Source organism: Microcebus murinus, chromosome 19 (assembly GCF_040939455.1).
Source record: "Microcebus murinus isolate Inina chromosome 19, M.murinus_Inina_mat1.0, whole genome shotgun sequence".
Lineage (NCBI taxonomy): Eukaryota > Metazoa > Chordata > Mammalia > Primates > Cheirogaleidae > Microcebus > Microcebus murinus.
Window position 1 is genome coordinate 43,822,645 of NC_134122.1, and position 23,294 is coordinate 43,845,938.

A 23,294-nucleotide genomic window follows, 5' to 3' on the forward strand; every position below is an offset into this window, starting at 1 on the left:
AGGATCTCACTGTGTTGCCCAGGCTGGTTGCCACCTCCTGGACTCAAGAGCTCCTCCCACCTTGGCCTTCCAAAGTGCTGGAATTATAGGCATGAGCCACCATGCCTGGCTTTTGGTACATTTTGAACAAACATCAGGGAATGATTTAGGAAAATAAATTTAGAAATATAGAATCCATATTGAAAAGTCTTTTTTCTAATATTTACAAAATGCAAATGTTTTTACCTTGTCTGTTTTGCATCAAACAACTTTTTGTATCTCTTGGTGGCTAAAGGTAGGAAATATGATAACCTGGTATTGGAATCTGTATCTATTGTGAGCATTAGGCTTACCGTGACTAAACTTCCCCATGTTAACTACTATTATTCTGAACTTGTATTTATTTGCATTTATGGAATATTTTCTCATTATCTAAATATAGAATCTTGCGGGGCACGGTGGCTCGCCCCTGTAATCCTAACACTTTGAGAGGTTGAGGTGGGAGGATTGCTTGAGGCCCGAAGTTTGAGGCAGCCTGAGCAACATAGTGAGACCCTGTCTCTACAAAAAATAGATAAATAAATAACTGCTCAACTACTTAGGAGGGTGAGGCAGGAGGATCACTTGAGCTCAGGGTTTGAGGTTGTAGTAAACTAAGATGATACCACCTCACTCTAGCCTGGGCAACAGAGTGAGACACTGTCTCCAAAAAAAAAAAAAAAATATTCAAGAGTTTCCTCCACTCTTAAAAAATAACAGTACAGTTGAAAAAGATACCTGATGCTGAGCGTGGTAGCTCACACCTGTAATCCTAGCATTCTGGAAGGCTGAAGTGGGAGGATCGGTTGAGGTCACGAGTTCAAGACCAGCATGACCAAGAGTGAGACCCCATCTCTACTGAAAATAGAAAAAAATTAGCTGGGTGTGGTGGCATGTGCCTGTAGTCCCAACTACTCGGGAGGCTGAGGCAGGAGGAACCCTTGAACCCAGGAGTTTGAGGTTGCCGTGAGCTAGGCTGACACCATGGCACTCTAGCCTGGGCAACAGACAAGACTTTGTCTCAAAAAAAACAAAAAAAAAGACACCTCTGCATGAATGCACGAATGTTTATTGCAGCACAATTCACAATTGCAAAGATGTGGAATCAACCCAAATGCCCACTAATTCGTGACTGAATTAACAAAATGTGGTATATGTATACCATGGAGTACTATTCAGCTGTAAAAAAGGATGAATTAATGTCTTTTGCAACAATTTAGATGGAACTAGAGACCATTCTCCTAAGTGAAGTATCTTGAAAATAGAAAAACACCACATATATTCACTATTAAATTGTAACTAACCAGTGAACACACGTGCACAGAGGGAAGTAAAAATCAGCAATCCAGTAGGGGTGGAGGAGTTGAGGGTGGGGGCAAAAGCCTACATAACGGGTACAGTGAACACTATTTGCATGATGGGCACACTTATAGCTGTGACTCAAGCATTAGAAAAACAATCTATGTAACCAAAAACATTTGATCCCCTTTAATATTTTGAAATAATAATAATAGTTGAAGTGAGCTGTGATTGTGCCACTGCATTCCAGCTTAGGTGACAGAGCAAGACCCTTGTCGCTATAAAAAAAAACGCAACACAAACCCCCAAAAACCCAACCAAAACATAACAACTGAAGCCAGGCATGGTGGTGCATACCTGTAGTTCCAGCTACTTGGGAGGCTGAGGCAGGAGGCTCACTGGAGCCCAGGAGTTCAGGGTTATAGTGTGCCATGATTATGCCTATGAATAGCCACTGCATTCCAGCCTGGGCAACATAGTGATCACCCCCTTTAAAAAAGTTACTAAGAAATTATTAAAATTTTCAACTAATATTTTACAATTGAGAAAGGAAATGACACTATAAAGTGCTATGTAACTTTGTTTCAATAATTTACTTTGTTGTTGGCTCTGGGAACTCAACCACTGAATTCCTCTCATGTCTTCCAGCTTTCTTAATTGATTCTTTACCTTTAGTAGTCTGATGAAGCTGGTAAATACCTTCATAGACTTTATGGAAAATAAAATATGTAAGATTTTAAAGGAAACTAGTTATGTGAAATAGTGATAAAAATAATGCATTTTTTCTCCCCTCCAAAAAGCTGAACTGGATGTTTATTAACATTAAATGATACAACCTAGTGGCAGTTCTAATAAATATTGTAATTTTTAAGTAGTGATGGATGTAAAGTATATTTTGAGGTATCTGTAACAGCTGTAATGTGATATAAAAATATTTGTGACTTCTAATGATAAGAGTCACAAGTACTGCTGATCCATGTGTCATTTTTTTGGCCTATGTTCACAATTTAGGAAAATGCTAAATTTCAATAAAAAGTTAGTGAAAATCTTCAGTTAGATAGTACTGTGAAGGCTCCTGGATCTAAGGTAAAAAAAAACACAAAACACCTTGCTTGGGCTGTGTGTAGGTGATTAGCCTTGTGCTCTAACTTTCTGATAAGAATGAGGTCCCATTCTGCTCATTAGTTGCCTCTGAACCCACGTCTCATTACTTCTTGCACTATGTTTCTTTTTTTTATTTTCTTTTGAGACAGAGTCTCACTCTTTTGCCCAGGCTAGAGTACAAAAGCACCATCATAGCTCACTGAAGCCTTCAGCACCTGGGCCCAAGCAATCCTCCTGAGCAGCTGGGACTATAGGTGCATGCCACCATGGCTGGCTAATTTTTTGTTTTTTTCTTTTGTAGAGACAGTTATGTTGATTAGGCTGGTCTTAAAATCCTAGCCTCAAGTGATCCTCCTGCCTTTGCCTCCCAAAGTACTAGGATTACAGGTGTGAGCCACCACACCTGGCTTTGTACTATATTTCTTTATCCAGGCTTTCTAGATGCAACCTTTGGGTTTGTGAGAAACACCTACTTGGACTGTCCATTATTGTGCTCTCTGTACTATTTGGGAGAGCCATCTGTGTTTTCTTAAATACGTTGATGTCAGGTATATTAATTTTGGTTGCCTTCCAGACTGAATTTTTGAGGTTATTACTTCACCACTGAGATTTATTCCCTTTCATCTTTTATTCCTAATAGGCACATATAATACTCAGGTTCCTTTCTTGTCTTCCCAGGTAATGATCAGCTCTATTCTAAAATATTCTGCCTCTCATAGGAATTGGGAAAAGAAGTTTTAAAGGAACCAAGAAAACATGATTGAGAAAAATAGATACTAAAATTTTATAGAGAAAATTACTCATGAAACTATTGGAATCGCATGCTGTTGAGAAGAAAGTGGGATAACTAAAGTAGAAGTAGTGGAAGGAATTCCCAAAAGATTTCAGGAAGAGATATTGTGACAAAAGCATAGTAACTGAACTTGTGGTTTCAAATGTCCATTCTAGGAAGATATATGTAACACTGTGACTATCATTAAAATTTGCTGAGATAGGCTCATTATTGGAACGGAAATATATGTCTTTGCTCAGAGTAATCTAATGTAGTCATGCATTGCTTAACTATAGGGATATATTCTGAGAAACAAAATGTTAAGTAATTTCATGCTTGTGTGAACACCGTAGAGTTACTTACACAAACCTAGATGGTATAGCTTCCTACATGCCTAAGCTAATATGGCAGGAGTCCCCAACCTATAGTGAGTTGTGTAATTATTAAATTATATATTACAATGTAACAACAATAGAAATAAAGTACACAATAAATGTAATGTGCTTGAATCATCCCAAAACCTTCCCCCCTTAAGTGGTCTGTGGGAAAAATTGTCTTCCATGAAAATGATCCCTGGTGCCAAAAAGGTTGGGGACCGCTACTATATGGTAGAGCCTATTGCTCCTAGGCTACAAACCTGTACAGCATGTTAATGTACTGAATACTGTAGGCAGCAGTAACACAATGGCAAGTGTTTTTGTATTTAAATAGAAAAGGTACAGTAAAATTACAGTATGAAAGATTGCATAGGGCACTTCCCATGTATGGAGCTTGCAGAACTGGACGTTACACTGGGTGAGTCAGTGAGTGGTGAGTGAATGTTAAGGCCTAGGACATTACTACACTGCTGTGGACTTTATAAACATTGTACACTTAGGCTATACTACATTTATTAAAAATACTTTTCTTTCATCAATACTAAATTAACGTTAGTTTTCTATAAGTTTTTTACTTTATAAACTTAATTTTTAACTCTTTGAGTAAAGAGTCAAAAACCTTTTCGACTTGTGATAATAGCTTAAACACAGCTCTGCAAAAGTATCTTTTTTTTTTTGAGACAAGAGTCTCACTTTGTTGCCTAGGCTAGAGTGAGTGCCCCGTGGCGTTAGCCTCGAACTCCTGACCTCGAGCAATCCGCCTGCCTCGGCCTCCCAGAGAGCTAGGATTACAGGCGTGACCCACCACGCCTGGCCAAAAGTATCTTTTTAATTTGCAGCCTCTGCTATAAGCTTTCTTCTGTTTTTAAACTTAAATTTTCTTTTTTTACATTTTAAACTTTTTTGTTAAAGGCCAGGATGATAGGAATTTTTCAGCTTCATTATAATCTTATTGGGACCATTGTTTATGCTGTCCATCATTGACTGAAACATGCAGTGCATGACTGCAAGATTTGAGATGAATAGTGTATGTCAGGAAGCTATATACTTGTTTGGTGTTATGAATAGTGGCATTAGGTTGGACAACACATGCGAGAATAAAAGGAATAAGAAATGGAAGAGATCTGTGATTATGCTACAGAAAATTTGATAAGGAGAATAAGTTCATTGCTCTCCTAATACAGATTATATAAAAGTGGCACAAAAATAAAATAGAATTATGATGGAGATTTCAGCTATCTTAAAATCTGCTGGAAGGCTCATTCTTTTTTAGGGAGAAGATTGGACTTTTATTTTTTACCATGTAAGTTTCTTGAAAGAAACAAAATGAGAGGAAAGGCTGGGCACGGAGGCTCACACCTTAATCCTAGCACTCAGGGAGGCCGAGGCGGACAGATCTCTCAAGGTCAGGAGTTTGAAACCAGCCTGAGCAAGAGCGAGACCCTGTCTCTACTAAAAATAGAAAGAGATTAATTGACCAACTAAAAATATATGGAAAAAACTAGCTGGGCTTGGTGGTGCATGTGTGTAGCCCCAGCTACTTGGGAGGCTGAGGCAGTAGGATTGCTTGAGCCCAGGAATTTGAGGTTGCTGTGAGCTAGCTTGATGCTATGGCATTCTAGCCCGGGCACGAGAGTGAGACTCTGTCTCAAAAAAAAAAAAAAAAAAAAGAAAGAAAGATTCCTTTGGTTTGAAATCATCCAGGAGGGAGCAATAAGTGAAGTGGAAGAGATTGAAATATTGTGGGATAGGAAACTGCTAGTTTTGAGATTCTTCCCAAAGAATAAAATGTCGAATGTAATCAAATTGCTATCTTGGGCATTAGGAAAGTGGCTGTGTGTGTATGTTTTGAGACAGAATCTCGCTCTGGTGCCCTTTGTAGAGTGCAGTGGCATCATCTTAGCTCACTGCAACCTCAAACTCCTGGGCTGAAGCAATCCTCCTGCCTCAGCCTCCCAAGTATTTAATAGCGGGGACTATAGGCGCACGCCACGATGCCCGACTAATATTTCTATTTTTAATAGAGATGGGATCTCGGTCTTGCTCAGGCTGGTCTCAAACTCCTGAGCTCAAGCAATCCTCCTGCTTTGATCTCCCCAAAAGTGCTAGGATTACAGGTGTGAGCTACTGTGCCCAGCCAGGAAAGTATATTTTGAAAAATGGAGTAGATACACCATATTCATAAGATTCAGAGTCCCAATTAAAGCTAAGCAAATAAATCAAACTCTATAAAGCCTAAAATATTGGGAATTAAATTGCAAACTACTTTTTAAATCATATTAAAGTACACAATAGCGTAAAATTTATTATCTTAACCCTTTTTTTGTTGTTTTTTTAGAGACAGGGTCTTGCTCTGTCACTCAGCTAGAGTGCGTGATCATAGCTCACTGCAGCCTCCAACTCCTGGGCTCCAGTGATTCTCCTAAGTATCCAGGATTACAGGCGCACACCACCATGCCCAGCTAATTTTTCTTATTCATTCATTTATTTTTTTGTACAGAGTTGTCACTATTTTGCCCAGGCTGGTCTTGAACTCTCAGCCTTAAGCGATCCTTCCACTTCAGCCTCCCAAAGTACTAGGATTACAAGTGTGAGCCACTGTGCTCAGCCACTCCTTGTATTTCATTTGTTGAACAAACCAACTTGTTTGTCCCATGGAGTTTCCCACTGTCTGGATAATGACCCAAACATGTCATTGAACACATCCCTCAGTCCTCTGCCTTCCTGTGAAGTTGGATCTAGTTATCATTCCTGAGGCAGGAGTCATACAGGTATGGTATCAGTTATAAACTATGTGCTGATGACTCCTAAATACATATTTCTGGTGCAGACGTGTCTTTTGAACTATACACCCACATCCGTCATCATATTCTGTAGGCATCATATTCTACAGAGAAGTATAGATGAGACTTTTCTCTTGGGCTCCTTTGAAGACCTTCTCTTTAATTTTAGTGTTCTGTGTTTTCATTACAGTTAAATGTTTTATTTATTGTTCATTATATATGTTGCCTCCTGTATCTGTGGGTCTTTTTTTCTCCCTTCCTGAGGGGAGAATGATGCGCATGTTGCCAGTTTCTTTTTTTTTTCTCTGTCACTTTTCTCCCCCTCCCTTCTGTTCCCCTTCCTTCCCACCCCTTTCATTAAAAGACAGAATAGACAAGTCATGTAATGAGAACTAACTGGAGTCAAACCAGATTTTAAAAATATTAGATTATCAAATTATAGTTAGCAGAGTAAAATCAAATTATGAAAGTATGACATATAAACATTTGAAGTTCTTCTCTTCACCAAAACATGAAGACTGAATTGGTCAGAAGCATTAGCCTAGTGAATATCTACATGTAGTTTACAAAGGAATCCTTCAAAAGAATTTTATTAAGTTCTTGTCAATGTTGTATTTTTCTTCCTAGATCTCATATTTTGGATTCTGGCTATATTATAACGAATGACACTTTGGCATCAGATGTCATTGGTCGAAGAGTTGAAGTTAATGGAGAATATGCAACTGTGCGTTTTTCTGGAATCGTCCCTCCTGTGGCAGGTACGTTGTGATTGTGTGTGTGTTTGTGTATTTGCTACTGTTTCTGTGTAGGTTTCTCAATAGTCCTTTATAACACCAATTTTGAGGAAATTAGCAACTAATCTATAGATATATCCTGTATGCAATTGTTTTATTTGGGTGACAATGTCCTGTGGTATCAATGATTTTGTTTAGTTATGTCCTATTTAATTATTTAGTGTTTCTATCATATATAAAATCAACCTTAAAATGTTTTCTGATGGGTCTGGCTCCGTAGCTCATGCCTGTAATCCTAGCACTCTCAAAGGCCAAGGTGAGAGAGTCATTTGAGGTCAGGTGTTCAAGCCCAGCCTTAATAAGAACAGCATCTGTACTACAAAAAGCAAGGCAGGCCAGGCATGGAGGCGAATGCCTATAGTCCCAGCTACTCAAGAGGCTGATGCAAGAGGATCGCTTAAGTTCAAGAGTGCAAGGTTGTGTTGAGCTATGATCACACCACTGCACTCTAGCCAGGGCAACAGAGTGAGACTCTGTCTCAAAAAAAAAAAAACACGATTTTTTTTTTCTGATGAAACTTTAAGCAACCAAAAGTTTTTGAATTCTCATAATCCTCAATTCAAAAACTAATTTTTTCAAAATTTTTTTTCTGATTATTTCCTGCATATATGTATGTATGTATGTATGTATTTATTTATTTTTGAGACACAGTCTTGCTTTGTTCCCCAGGCTAGAGTGAGTGCCATGGCATCAGCCTAGCTCACAGCAACCTCAAACTCCTGGGCTCAAGCAATCCTCCTGCCTCAGCCTCCCTAGTAGCTGGGACTACAGGCATGTGCCACCATGCCTGGCTAATTTTTTCTATATATATTAGTTGGCCAATTAATTTATTTCTATTTATAGTAGAGACGGGGTCTTGCTCTTGCTCAGACTGGTTTCGAACTCCTGACCTCGAGCAATTGGCTCGCCTTGGTCTCCCAGAGTGCTAGGATTACAGGCATGAGCCACCGCACCTGGCCATGTTTATTTATTTTTAAAATATGAATATGTTTTAAAATTTATTTTGGATTTACATGATAATCTCTAAGAAAAAATATCTATTTGTGGTTTTTATGATATTGTTCTCAGAAATGCTTTTTTACATAATAACTGTCCTGCTGAGAAGTCATATCCTCTTTTATGTAACTAGTTAAAATAAACACAATCTTAGTGACAGCCTCTGTACTTCTATTTTGGTGTATAATATTCCCTGCATATATGTATTTAATACAGGGTAAATTGATATACATCCAATTTTTTGTTACCTTTTTTCACTTATTTGGTATATACTGATCTATGTTTCTACAGCATTATTTAACTTGTATTTCTTAATGGTTGCATTTAGTATAGTATATAGTTGCTTTGGGAAAAATCCCAGGATGGTATAGAAAAACTAACTGCCCTCCAAACTGAGATGATGTCAAGAGACCAAAGAATGATTGGAAAAAAAAAAATAAAAATAAAAAATAAAAAATAATAAAAAAAAAAGAATGATTGGGACAAGTCCAGCTTTCCAAGTTAAATGAGTTTATTATATTAGCGACAGCACAGGATTTCTCTGGGGAGTAAAAGCTGTACTGTCTGCCTGTTGTGGCGCCTTAAAATTCTTTTTAGCAAATGATGTGGAGTCTTCTCCGACATCATTGTATGTACACAGGCTAAACCTATTAAATGTGCAATATATCCACCATGTGTCTTTATGTGACCCATGTTATGTTAATGGTATTTTCCTCTCGGTGGGGATTTTAATAGTAAAATGTGCTAAAGGGTACTATAGGACAGCAAAAGTGGTTACAAGTAGTCTCAACCAGTATAAGGACTTGATTTACAGGTGCCCTCAGGGTCTTGTGGGTTTGGGGTTTTTTTTGTTGCTGTTGTTTTTATTTTATGGGTTTATCTTAAGCCATTGCTTTTGCTTTTTTATTAACTCTTAGATGTCTTCTTTCCCTGGTAGGGAACCTCTTTCTTTTTCCTCAGTTTGTTTAATCATTCCCCATTTTTTAACATTAATATCTGGTTTTTTATTTTTGTAAGTAACAGTGAGGTAGACTTATTCATATGTTTTAATCAATCAACAAACATTTGAACATCTTTTATATATCAGGAACTGGCCTGAAGATGTACAGGGGGGCTCAGTTATAAACTTAGACCAGAGGTTCTCAAAGTGTAGTTCTTGATATATCATCTGGTTACTTGTTAGAAATGCAAATTCTTGGCCAGGTGTGGTGGCTCAGGCCTGTAATCCTAGCACTCTGGGAGTCTGAGGCTGGCGGATTGCTCAAGGTCAGGAGTTCGAAACCAGCCTCAGCAAGAGTGAGACCCCATCTCTACTAAAAATAGAAATAAATTAATTGGCCAACTAAAAATATATAGAAAAAATTAGCTGGGCATGGTGGCGCGTGCCTGTAGTCCCACCTACTTGGGAGAGTGAGGCAGAAGGATCGCTTAAGCCCAGGAGTTTGAGGTTGCTGTGGGCTAGGTTGATGCCATGGCACTCTAGCCTGGGCAACAGAGTGAGACCCTGTCTCAAAAAAAAAAAAAAAAAAGAAATGAAAATTCTTGGGCTTCACCCTAGATCTACTGAATCAGAAATTCTGGGGGTGGTGTCCAGCAATTTGTGGGTTTTAAAAACATTTTTTAGGCCGGGCGCTGTGGCTCACGCCTGTAATCCTAGCTCTTGGGAGGCCGAGGCGGGCGGATTGCTCAAGGTCAGGAGTTCAAAACCAGCCTGAGCAAGAGCGAGACCCCGTCTCTACTATAAATAGAAAGAAATTAATTGGCCAACTGATATATATATAAAAAATTAGCTGGGCATGGTGGCGCATGCCTGTAGTCCCAGCTACCCGGGAGGCTGAGGCAGAAGGATCACTCGAGCCCAGGAGTTTGAGGTTGCTGTGAGCTAGGCTGACGCCACGGCACTCACTCTAGCCTGGGCAGCAAAGCGAGACTCTGTCTCAAAAAAAAAAAAAAAAAAAAAAAAAAAAAACATTTTTTACTTTTTATTTATTATGGGTATGTAATAGTTATATATTTATAGGACACGTGATTTTTTTGATATAGGCATATAATGTGATTTATCAAATCAGGGTAATCACCTCAGGCATTTATCATTTCTTTGTGTTAGGAACATTTCATTTGCACTCTTTCAGGTACTTTTCCTAACTTATGTTGATTAGTCACTTTGTTGTGCTATCGAATATTATTCATTCTATTCAACTATATTTTTGCACCCATTAGCCATCTCCACTTTATCCTTCCCTCCCCACTACCCTTGCCAGCCTCTGCTAATCATCATTCTCCTCCCTATCTCCATGAGATAATTGTTTTTAATATTTAGCTCTGACATATGAGTGAGAACATGGGAGATTTGTCTCTCTGTGCTTGCCTTATTTTACTTAAGTTTCTCCAATTCCATCTGTGTTGTTGCAAATGGCAGGATTTCATCCATTTTTATGGCTGTATCATATTCCATTGTGTATATGTACCCCAATTCTTTATCCATTCATCCATTGATGGACACTTAGGTTGATTCTAATTATTAGCTATTGTGAATAGTACTGCAGTAAACATGGGAGTACAAGTATCTTTTCCATATACTGAATTCCCCTCCTTTGGATATATATCTAGCTAGCAATGGGATTGCTGGGTCATACAGCAGTTCTCTTTTTAGTTTTTTGAGGAACATCCATACTGTTCTCCATGGTGGTTGCTCTAATTTACCTTCCTACCAGCAGTGTGCCAAGGGTTCCACATCCTCGCCAGTATTCGTTATTGCCTGTCTTTTTGATAAAAAACGTTTTAACTGGGGTGAGATAATCTCATTGATTTGCATTTCTCTGGTGACTAATGATGTTGAGCATTTTTTCATACACCTGTTGACCATTTGTGTATCTTCTTTTGAGAAATGTCTATTCCAGATCTTTTGCCCATTTTTAATTTGATTATTTGATTTTTCCCCCTATGTTGTTGGAGCTTCTTATATACTCTATTAATCCTTTGTCAGGTGGATAGTTTGCAAATATTTTCTTCCATTCTGTGGGTTATCTTTTCACTTTGTTGATTGTTTCCTTTGCTCTGCAGAAGCTTTTTAGCTTGACACGATTCCATTTGTCTAATTTTGCTTTGGTTGCCTGTGCTTTGGGGTATTACTCAAGAAGTCATTGCCCAGACAAATGTCCTGAAGCATTTCCCCAATGTTTTCTTTTAGTAGTTTCATATCTTAGATTTAAGTCTTTAATCCATTTTGACTTGATTTTTTTTTTTTTTTTTTGAGACAGAGTCTCACTTTGTTGCCCAGGCTAGAGTGAGTGCCGTGGCGTCAGCCTGGCTCACAGCAACCTCAATCTCTGGGGCTCAGCGATCCTACTGCCTCAGCCTCCCGAGTAGCTGGGACTACAGGCATGCGCCACCATGCCCGGCTAATTTTTTTGTATGTATATATTTTTAGTTGGTCAATTAATTTATTTCTATTTTTGGTAGAGACGGGGTCTCGCTCAGGCTGGTTTCGAACTCCTGACCTTGAGCAATCCGCCCGCCTCGGCCTCCCAAAGTGCTAGGATTACAGGCGTGAGCCACCGCGCCCGGCCTTGATTTTTTTATATGGTGAGAAATAATGTTTCATTCTAGTTTCATTCTTCTGCATATGGATATCCAGTTTTCCCAGCACCATTTATTGAAGGGACTTTCTTTTCTCTGCAATATTTCTTGGCAACTTTGTCAAAGATAAGTTCACTATAGATGTGTGGATTTATTTCTGGGCTCTATAATTTGTTCTGTCAGTCTGTGTCTATTCTTATGCCAGGTACAACAGCAATTTGTGTTTTTTTCCTCTGTGTTTTTTTTTTTTTTTTTTTTTTTTTTTGCATATCACATCACCCAAAAGCAGTTTGTGTCTTAAAAAGCCCTCCAGGGGATTCTATTGTACACTAAGGTTTGATGAGAACCATTGAACTAGATAGATGTGGACTCTGCCTTCATGGAGGTTAATATTTACTGTGGTAGTTCTTAAACAGATATTTAATATGGAGAGGTACCCCACCCCTCGACTGAGATTATTTGTAATTGGGAAGAGAAAGTAACATTTAAAGAGTAATTACTGTGTACCGGGTATTCTCATGAATGTTCTCAACTGAATGTTACAGCAACAACTCTATATGTTTCTAGTCTCATGTTTATAGATGAAGAGACCAAGTCTCAAATCTTTCATATAGCAGAGCCGAGATTTGAATCTGTGCTTCGAAACCTGTGCGCTTTCTGTTCTGTTGTTTCTCAAGAATGTAAATTTTCTCAGGTTCTTGATATATATTGTCACATTGCTATCTGCAAGTATTGGATCAGTGTCCAATACTTGGAAATTTCTAATACCTGAGTTCTCTGGGAAAGCAGTCTGATGTAGAGATTTACATTCAGAAAATTATTAGGATGTACTCTGGGATCAATACTCATGGAAGGCAAGGGAAGCAAGTAGGATTGGACAGAGGGAGAAGTTGGGCTTGTGATGCAGTCTCAGCAAAGGTTTCAGCTGTCCCCTTGGGGTGCTCTGAAGGTGAGATGCCCCTTCTGAGTCTTTCCTAGTTGAGATGATGGGCTGGATCTTTTACTTTTGTGATGATCTGTTGGTTGCTCTAAGAAAGGAGAGTGCCCTTGGGAAGGTGCTTTCTTTAGTGGACAATTCCGTAAGACAGCAGACAGTTGAGGGCTATCTGCCAAAACCCAGTGCTCACATCACCTCCGGGAATAAGTTCCAATTCCCGAAGGCAGAGTGGTATATCAACAGTACAGTAATATAGATGGAAGCTGTTTAATAGTAGCTTAGCAAATATGAAATGGTATGTATTATTTTAGTTTTCCTTTATTTTTTTTTCTTTAGTTTTCTTTTATTAAATTGCCTGTGGGTGTGTTACTTTCCCTATGCGTGTTTTATCAGGCAAATGCTTTTTTTCCTTTATAAAAATTGTAATTCTGCAAAGAAGGAGCTACTTACGCCTTCTTAATTATCTCATTGCATGGAGCATTCTCTCCATTACTTTAGCTCAATTGATGCTAGTTTGGATTTCTTTTAGAGATCAGCTGGTGAAATTGGTACAAAGATGCAGAGAAATTGAACACAGATTTAGTAATTACTCCTGGGATTACTTCATTGGATGTTGCTGTAGGGCTGTTATGGCAACTAAATGAGTTAAGGTGTTTATGGCACTTAGGCCAGTTACTGGTGCATATTGTTGTAAATAAACATTTTTTAAAAATTACTTAAGAAATGTAACTGTCCTAATGTTTTGCAAATGGTTTCTTGTGGTCGGAGTTACAATTTCTTATAATAGCATCACGCACAGATTCAAAAAAGTGTTATATCTTAAAACTGTTTAGATTGAAGTAAAGATGGTATGCTGTGGTGGGCAGAATAATGATCCCCCAAAGATGCCCCTAGAACCTATGATTAGGTTACGTTACGTGGCAAAGGGGAAATTAAGGTTGCAGGTGGAATTAAAGTTGATAATCAGCTGAGGAGAGTATCCTGGATTATCCAGGTGGGCTCAATGTAATCACAGGAACCAAGAGCAGAAGCACGAGGCAGAAGAGTCAGTGTCAGAGTGAAGTGAAGTGAGAATGTTTCAACTGGCCACCATTGCCTTTGAAGATGGAAGCGGGTCATGAGCCAAGGGATGTGTACAGCTTCTAGAAACTGAAAAAGCTTTTCTGATGAGATAAGGAAGCTATCACACATGTAAGGTTCATCTTACATTTCTTTCTTGCCCTTTTTTTAAGAAAATCTTTTTAATGGCACATACCATTTGGAGGCCACAGTCTAGGCCAGGGGTCCTCAAACTTTTTAAACAGGGGGCCAGTTCACTGTCCCTCAGACCGTTGGAGAGCTGGACTGTAGTTTAAAAAAAACATGAACAAATTCCTATGCACACTGCACATATCTTATTTTGAAGTAAAAAAACAAACGGGCAAAAACACCTGCATGTGGCCCGTGGGCCGTAGTTTGAGGACGCCTGGTCTAGGCTCTAGGTGTGCTCACTGCTGCTGGGTTGCTCCTTGTTTCTAAGCCTTTTTAGTGGACAGAGGTATATCTGGATGTAGAATAGATTTAAGGAGGGTATGTGTATTTTTTTATAGAAAAGTAGAGAATAGTATAATGAACACCATATATACTTGTCTTGTGAATTTAACAATTAACATTTTGCCATATTTGTATCCTCTTTTGCTTAAGCATTTTTTTTTTTTTTTTTGAGACAGAGTCTCACTTTGTTGCCCAGGCTAGAGTGAGTGCTGTGGTATCAGCCTAGCTCACAGCAACCTCAAACTCCTGGGCTCAAGCGATCCTTCTGCCTCAGGCTCCTGAGTAGCTGGGACTAAAGGCATGTTCCACCATGCCCAGCTAATTTTTTCTATATATATTAGTTGGCCAATTAATTTCTTTCTATTTATAGTAGAGATGGGGTGCCGCTCTTGCTGAGGCTGGTTTTTTTTTTTTTTTCCTACCCTGAGGCTGGTTTTGAACGCCTGACTTTAAGCAATCCTCCCGCCTTGGCCTCCCAGAGTGCTAGGATTACAGGTGTGAGCCACCGCGCCTGGTCTGCTTAAGCATTTTAAATTGTCCACATAGCAGATGTACTTCACTGCACATCTCTAAAAAATAAATCATTTTATTATAAACCATTATGTACATTTTAAACTTAAATTGTGATTTATATTGTCAAGTTGGTTAACAGTTTATTTATTTGAGACAGAGTCTTGCTGTGTTGCCCCAGCTAGAGTGCAGTGGCGTCATCACAGCTCTCTGCAAGCTCAAACTCCTGGGCTCAAGTGATCCTCCTGCCTTAGCTTCTTGAGTATCTGGGACTACAGGCGTGTGCCACCAGGCCCGGCTAATTTTTTCTATTTTTAGTAGAGCTGGGTCTTGCTCTTGCTCAGGCTGGTCTCAAATGCCTGACCTCAAACGATCCTCTCGTTTCGGCTTCCCAGAGTGCTATGATTACAGGCATGAGCCACCCCCACCAACCAACAAAGTTCATTTAAATCAGTAAGCCCAGATTGTTGAAAGACTTTATCTTAATTAACCTTCTCCTCTTGGTTTAGTCCTTGAGGACTAGTCCCAAAGTGGAGTGTGTACATTCTTTAAAATGGGTAGTTACATGGTCCTTTCAAATTTTAGATCTTTTAATCTGCTATTTATTCCATCAAAATGTTGCACTAACTTTTTTTTAATTTTAGCGTATTATGGGGGTACAAGTGTTAAGGTTACATATATTGCCCATGCCCCCCTCACCCCACAAGTAAGAGCTTCAAGTGTGTCCATCCTCCAAACATTGCATATCTTACTCGTTGTGGTTGTATATACCCATCCCTTCCTTCCCCCCACCCATAAATGTTACTCCTATATGTCCACTTAGATGTTGATCCGTTAATACCAATTTGCTGGTGAGTACATGTGGTGCTGGTTTTTCCATTCTTGAGATACTTCACTTAGTAGAATGGGTTCCAGCTGTATCCAGGAATATATAAGAGGTGCTATATCACCATTTTTCTTAAAGCTGAATAGTATTCCATAGTATACATATACCACATTTTATTAATCCACTCATGAATTTATGGACACTTGGGTTGTTTCCACAGCTTTGCAATTGTGAATTGTGCTGCTATAAGTATTTGAGTGCATGTGTCTTTTTCATAAAGTGACTTTTTTTTTGAGACAGAGTCTTGCTTTGTTGCCCAGGCTAGAGTGAGTGCCGTGGCGTCAGCCTAGCTCACAGCAACCTCAAACTCCTGGGCTCAAGCAATCCTCCTGCCTCAGCCTCCCGAGTAGCTGAGACTACAGGCATGTGCCACCATGCCCGGCTAATTTTTTGTATATATATTAGTTGGCCAATTAATTTCTTTCTATTTATAGTAGAGACGGGGTCTCGCTCTTGCTCAGGCTGGTTTCAAACTCCTGACCTTGAGCAATCCACCGGCCTCGGCCTCCCAGAGTGTTAGGATTACAGGCGTGAGCCACCGCGCCTGGCCTCATAAAGTGACTTTTGGTCTTTTGGGTACATGCCCAGTAGTGGAATTGCTGGATCAAATGGTAGATCTACTTGTATCGCTTTGAGGTATCTCCATATTGCTTTCCACAGAGGTTGAACTAGTTTGCAGTCCCACCAGCAGTGTAAAAGTGTTCCTCTCTCTCCGCATCCATGCCAGCATTTGTTGTTTGGGGACTTTTTGATAAAGGCCATTCTCACTGGAGTTAAGTGATATCTCATTGTGGTTTTGATTTGCATTTCCCTGATGATTAGAGATGTTGAACATTTTTTTATATGTTTGTTGGCCATTATTCTGTCTTCTTTTGAAAAGTTTCTGTTCATGTCCTTTGCCCATTTTTTGATAGGGTTGTTTGATTTTTTCTTGTTGATTTTCCTGAGTTCTAAATAGATTCTAGTTATCAGCCCTTTATCAGATGTGTAGCTGCTGCACTAACTTTTTTCTTGATTAATTTTGGATATGAATTTCAGTAGCACATGTATAGAAAATCTATTTGATTTTTATCCTACCATTTCCTGTTACACTATTTTTCTCAAAGTGAAATGTTTATCATTTTAAGACTTTTGTAGTATTTATTTACCTACTATAGGCTTTTGACATTATGAGCTGAGGTATAATGCTGAAGATATTTTCAAAAATAACATTTTTAAAAAAAATATGGAATGCTTCACAAATTTGCGTGTCATCCTTGCACAGGGACCATGCTAATCTTCTCTGTATCTCTCCAATTTTAGTATATGTGGTGCCGAAGCGAGCACCAAAAATAACATTTATTGTAGTTTATTGTTTTTATTTTGTTGCTGCTGCTGTTCCAGAGTTTTTAATGTTCTTTATTCTTATAGCCTGTATTGAAATAATACTACCTAGGAAATTAGAGGTGACATAAATGATTTGGTAGCAAATCCCTACATAAAGTATGTATAGCAGTGCTGTTCTTTTAGCAGTGTGATACAGCTTTCAGATGAATCATGTCTTTATTCTGTACCAGAGCAAATAGATGGGGGTGTGTGTATGTGTGTGTGTCTATATTTAAATATGGCGATGACATATGTTTTCATATCCTAGAAGTAGGTGAAGGAAACACCTAAACTTATTGACTGACTGTTGTCTAGAGGAACATCTAAAGATTATGTCAAAGCAAAGTCCTTGTCTTTGACAGACAAATGATGATATTTTGAAAAATTGTAAATAGTACAATTAAGTAGGTAATTTATTTCATTTAATTATTTCATGATGTGTGTGTTAGCTTAACTTATTACTAGAATGCAGTCTTGTTTAAAATTTGTAGCAGATTTTATTATAGGCATTTGGTAATTTCTAATTAATTTGTATTCTAAAATGTTCTAAGTCCAGGGTCAACTCTTGTATACTTTATAGATGCAAAAAAAAATTGGTGTTCAGGTGTATACTTGTTTGAGACTTTGAACAGATATGGGGTTGCTTCCTGATGTTAGAATAGAAGAGAAGGAGATAGGGCTGAGACCAGATGCAAAGGCTTGAGGATTGGGTGCACGTGTTGGAGTTAAATAACCTTCAGGCATACGCTAACTAGGGGGACTGATAACCACAGGCAGCACCTGCTTGTCAGCTGTCTCTGCCACCTTACATGAACTTTGGCTAATTATAATATCATTTACATTGTGGTTTTAAAATTTGTTAGCCCTTGAAACATACCATATAAAGTATGAAAATGGGCCAGGTGTGGAGGCTAACACCTGTAATCCTAGCACTCTGGGAGGCTGAGGTGGGAGAATCTCTTGATCTCAGGAGTTTGAGACCAGCCTGAGTAAGGATGAGACCCCATCTCTACTAAAAACAGAAATTAGCTGGGCATGGTTGTGTGTGTGTGCCTGTAGTCCCAGCTACTCAGGAGGCTGAGGCAGGAGGTTCGCTTGAGCCCAGGAGTTTGAGGCCACTGTGGGTGAGGTTGATGCCACAGCACTCCTCTAGCCCAGGTGACAAAGTGAGGGAGACTCTGTCTCAAAAAATAAAGGAAGAAAGTGGGAGGCAACACAATTCTAGGAATTATTACCCAATTTCTTCAATCCCTTAACCTTGAATATTCTTCCCCTCAATTAGTAAGACTTCAAAAGATCAAAAACCACTTCCTCCCAGTGCAGCTGCTCTTTCTGAGCCTGCAGGTGCTCTCTTGAGAGCATACTTTCGCTTTCATTAAAAAAACTGTCGCATGCTTAGTTTATGTGGTGTGTCCTGAAATTCTTTTCTCCTGATGATTACCAAGAACCTGGAAAAACCTCCACTTGGAGACCACTAATACTGAGAGAGAATTTCTGCTTCTTCAAGTTAGTGGTGTTTCTGTAGCCCACAGTTGTGCCAAAGTGAGTGGTCCTTTATGTCAAAAGGGTTATGAGGATTCAGTGAATTAATGTGTATAAAGCACTTAGAACTCTGCCTGAAAAGAACATTTTAAGTGTTAGAGATTATTATTGTCTTTGCTGTTATTATTATATTGAATTAAAGAAAAGTACACCAGCACTCTGGGAGGCTGAGGCAGGAGGATTACTTGAGGCCAGGAGTTCGAGACCAGCTTGAGCAAGAGAGCACCTTGGTAGCCAGGTGAAGAGAAGCAGGGACAGTGGTCGGTCAGGAGACATTCATGTAAAGACCCAGAGTTGGGAGATGGTGCTATAGGATTGAGCAAGAGGGAGATGCCATCTCTACTAAAAATAGAAAAATTAACTAGGAGTAGTGGCATGCTCCTGTTGTCCCAGCCACTTGGGAGGCTGAGGCAGGAGGGTTGCTTGAGGTCAGGAGTTTGAGGTTGCAGTGAGCTATGATGATGTAGCCTGGGTAACAGAGCGAGACTGTCTCAAAAAACAAAATAAAAAAATAAAAAGAAAATGAAAAATAAAAAAGAACTCCTTTTTCAAGACACTTTATTTCCATGTGTAGGAAATCATCGTAATATAATGGTTTTTGTTAGATCCTTCATTATTATCTGTCAGAAAATTGGTATAATAGATATAGAAATCTATAATGTAAGCCTCAGGGCCAGAATATGTGGCCTTTAATTGTCAGATTAAGCCATCATCCTTATCACCCAGTGCCTTGGATCTAGATCAGCAATAGAAAACACCTGTTCTTGAGTTTGTTATAAGTGACTTCACTTGGAAACTGCTGTCATTTCATTGTGGTTGGAATTAGCCGAGACATCCTATCTGGGAAGTGAAGTCTGATGCGGTATGCCTAGGGTGCTTGTTAGGAATATAAATTCCTAGGTTCGATGCCCGGAGTTAGGGTCCAGGACACCTCATCTTTCACGTGCTTCCTAGCTGATTGTGATGCCCACACTTTGAGAGTGGTTTTTAATCTTTAGGATATGCCGATGTTCCAATGAAAAGTGAGATCACTAGAAAGCTGAATAAAATCATCGGGGCCCTCTACAAAACTAAAGCTTTCTATCCTGAGGTCCTGCTGAGATGTGAGCTAAGAAATAGCCAATAGCGAAATACCAGTCAATATCTCACTTTTATTGGTGTTATGCAGTATGATGTGTCCTTTATTGTCTTATTCCATGTGTCATATACAAGGACTCCTACGACAGATTATTGTTTCTTAGGGAAAAGGAAAAATGTTTTTCTTTTTGAGACAGTCTCGCTTTGTCACACTGGGAAGAGTGCAGTGACATCATCGTAGCTTACTGCAGCCTCAAACTCATGGGCTCAAGCAATCCTCTTGCCTCCCAAGTAGCTGGGACTACAGGTGTGGGCCACCAGGCCTAGCCAATTTTTCTGTTTTTAGTGTAGACAGGGTCTCACTCTTGCTCAGGCTGGTCTGGAATTCCTGAGCTCAAGCAGTCCTCCCACCTCAGCCTCCCAGAGTGCTAGGATTACAAGCATGAGCAAAAAATGTTTTCCTTTTAATGAATTGATATATTTCTGTCAGTGATCAAGAGAATTGCATCTTATTTTTCTTGCAGATAAGGAAGCTCAGAGCTACATTTTATATTTCACTACTATTTTCTTAATTATTCTCTTCTAATGCATCTTATACTCCCCCCTCTTTTTTTTTTTTTTTTTTTTTAGACAGAGTCTTACTCTGTTGCCTAGGCTAGAGTGCTGTAACATCAGCCTAGCTCAGAGCAACCTCAAACTCTTGGGCTGAAGCGATCCTCTTGCCTCAGCCTCCCGAGTAGCTGGGACTACAGGCATGCGCCACCGTGCCTGGCTAATTTTTTCTATATATTTTTAGTTGTCCTGCTAATTTCTTTCTATTTTTTTAGTAGAGATGGGATCTCTTGCTCAGGGTGGTTTTGCACTCCTGAGCTCAAACAATCCTCCTGCCTCAGTCTCCCAGAGTAAGTATTATAGGCGTGAGCCACCATGCCCGGCCAACCCCTCTTTTTTTTTTAAACACAAGGTCCCACTCTGTTGTCCATCCTAGAATGCAGTGGCATGATCACAGCTCACTATAAGCTTGAACTCCTGGACTCAAGCGATCCTCCTGCCTCAGCCTTCGAGTATCTGGGACTACAGGCATGTGTCACTGTGCCTGGCTTTCTCCCTACTTTTTTTTGTTGTTGTTAATGGCTTTTGATCTTCTAGTACCCAGTGTTCTTTGTCCCTGAAGTGGTTTTTTTGTTGTTGTTAATTTTAAGCTATTGCAGATATTTTAGAACATTCTCAAGTTATATTAATAGATTATAAAAGCAAGAGACTCATTGGAGCATTCCTAGCTGGAGATGCCTAGGGTGGTGCTGAAAAAATCCTGCTTCATAATTTCACAGAGCCCTAGGTTTTTAAGACTAACCTTGAAATAACATGATTCAGGCTATTGGAGTATTGAAATTTTGACTTTGGTTTAGCTATGAGTTGTCTGTATTTGGAGACTCTGAGAAGGTACCTTCTTTGAGAGTAGTATTGTAAAGGTCAATAGAGAGTGAATCAGGTTATCAATATCACTTAATGGAAATGAAGAAAATCTGAATTTCTCAGACTTGCAAGACTTAAATCTAGTTACATGTCTTTAATAAAAGCATTAGTGGCTAAGTGCAGTGGCTCATACCTATAATCCTAGCACTTTGGGAGGCCAGGAGTTTGAGACCAGCCTGAGCAACATAGATGCCTCTACAAAAAATAGAAACATTAGGTGGGCAAAGTTGTGTGTGCCTGTAGTCCTAGCTACTTGAGAGGCTGAGGCAGGAGGATTACTTAAACTCAGGAATGTGAGGTTGCAGTGAGCTATGATGACGCCACTGCACTGTAGGCTGAGCAATAACACTCTAGAATGGGTAACAGAGGGAGAACTTTTCTCAAAAACCAAAACCCCCCCAAAAGTGTTAGTTATCTTAGGAGTTGGTCAGTCCAGGAAGCCAAGGAACAAAAGAATCACCAAAACAGATGTTGATCCTGTCCATCCTTGTAGCTCTCAGGGAAGAAGCAAAGGAGCTATGTCCCTGGCACTTCAATATATGGTGTTCGAAGGGCCAGACCAGCCCTCTTGTGGAGATGGACCCAGGAATTATGGCCAGTGGACTTGAAGTGACTCTTATCCTATTGTTAAGGTCACTGGCTTTGTGAGACAGATGGATGTAGATATCTTTGCCAAATTCCATTAAATATTCCACTTGTTGAATTCTTCCAGTTCAGATTTCATGCCCACCAAGCAATCTTCTGATTATGATGTGGTTTCTTGTGTTAGTCTGCTTACAAGGCTGGATTGCATTGATCATAGGGAATCATTTTTTTAAAAAATAGGCTTTATTTTTTAGAGCAGTTTTATGTTCACAGCAAAATTCAATGGGCAGAACAAAGAGTTCCCATATTCCTCCTGTCCCCACACAGACACAGCCTCCGCCACTGCCAACGTCTCCCACCAGAGTGGTACATTCGTTAAAATAGATGAATCCACACCGACACATTGCTATCACCCAAAGCCCATAGTTTACATCAGTGCTCACTCTTGGTATTGTACCTTCTTGGGCAGGGACAAATGTTTAATGACATGTATCCATCATACAGAGTTGTTTTACTGCCCTAAAAAATCCTCTATGCTCTTGGCCTATTCACCCCTCCCTCCCCTCTAACTCCTGGCAAGCACTGATTTTTTTTTTGTGTGTGTGTGTATGTGTGTGTGAATGATACTTTAATCAATTTTGTTTACAATTGAAACTCCTAGGAATGCAAAATTAACACCCTTGTTGTTGAGCTGCTTATAGACACCAGTAAACGTTTCAGCCTGTGTTCCACATTGTTCTGCTGTGCTTTGTCCAAATGAACCTTTATGAACTGGCTACCATTAAGTGTCACTTGCCTGCATTTTCCCTTGGGAAGGACAAGCCCTCAAAGATCGCATCATGCAAGGCTGTCAGAGCGTGGCTTCTGGGACGCTTGTGCTTATTTTTTGTGTGTTATTTTCTAGTTGGCTTAGGCAGAATTCTCTGAGCAATAAAGACAATGTGCCTCCCACTGAATGTTTCTCCAATTCACATGTCAGCTAGACTTGGATTTTCTGGAAAGATTTCAGTTGTGGAACAGGGACAAAGATTATGACAGCTTTCCAACCACTATAAACTTCATTTGCTTTGGCTGCGGTTATATTCAGCTCTTGTAGCTGAGCCTTGAGATCCAAGTTGATCTCTAGCTCCAGAAGAGCCAGACTCAACTCCTCCGGCTTCTCACCATTGAGGTTCAGTGTCTTGGCACTCAAACTGAACACGGCCTTCTCCTTGTTGAGTACCAGTTTAGGAAGAGCAAGCACTGTTTTTTTTTTTTTTTTTTTTACTGTCTCCACAGTATTTTTTTATTTTTTGAGGCAGGGTCTTGCCATGCTGCCCAGGCTCGTCTGCAAACTGAGGCAAGCTCAAGTGATCCTCCCACCTCAGTCTCCCAAGTAGCTGGGACTGCAGGCATGTACCACTGTGTCCGCCTTCTCCACAGTTTTGCCTTTTCCAGAATATTCTATAGTTGGAAACATACAGTATGTAGCCTTTTCAGATTGGCTTCTTTCACTTAGTAATATGCATTTCAGTTTCCTTCTTGTCTTTTCTATTTTTTTTTTAGAGACAGAATCTTACTCTGTTGCCCAGGCTGAAGTGGCCTGATCATAGCTCACTGTAACCTCGGACACCTGAGCTCAGGCAGTCCTCCTGCTTCAGCTTTCTGAGTAGCAGGGCCTA

The 23,294-nt window shown here is 39.6% G+C and overlaps 1 protein-coding gene, 1 non-coding gene and 1 pseudogene across 4 annotated transcripts in view; 1 reads left to right on the forward strand and 2 right to left on the reverse strand.

Moving 5' to 3' along the window:
* TBCE (tubulin folding cofactor E) overlaps positions 1-23,294 on the forward strand; it is a 70,085-nt gene that overhangs the window by 3,157 nt on the left and 43,634 nt on the right. For all 3 annotated transcript variants that reach the window (XM_075995479.1, XM_075995480.1, XM_075995482.1), the window contains exon 2: positions 6,981-7,111. In XM_075995479.1, coding sequence (XP_075851594.1) covers positions 6,981-7,111 — 131 coding nt within the window. The remainder of the gene's footprint in view (positions 1-6,980; positions 7,112-23,294) is intronic.
* Positions 16,808-16,914, reverse strand: LOC142862546 (U6 spliceosomal RNA). The gene has a single exon (XR_012913620.1). It is a non-coding gene; the product is annotated as a U6 spliceosomal RNA (small nuclear RNA).
* LOC142862455 (small ribosomal subunit protein eS7-like) lies at positions 22,262-23,092 on the reverse strand (annotated as a pseudogene).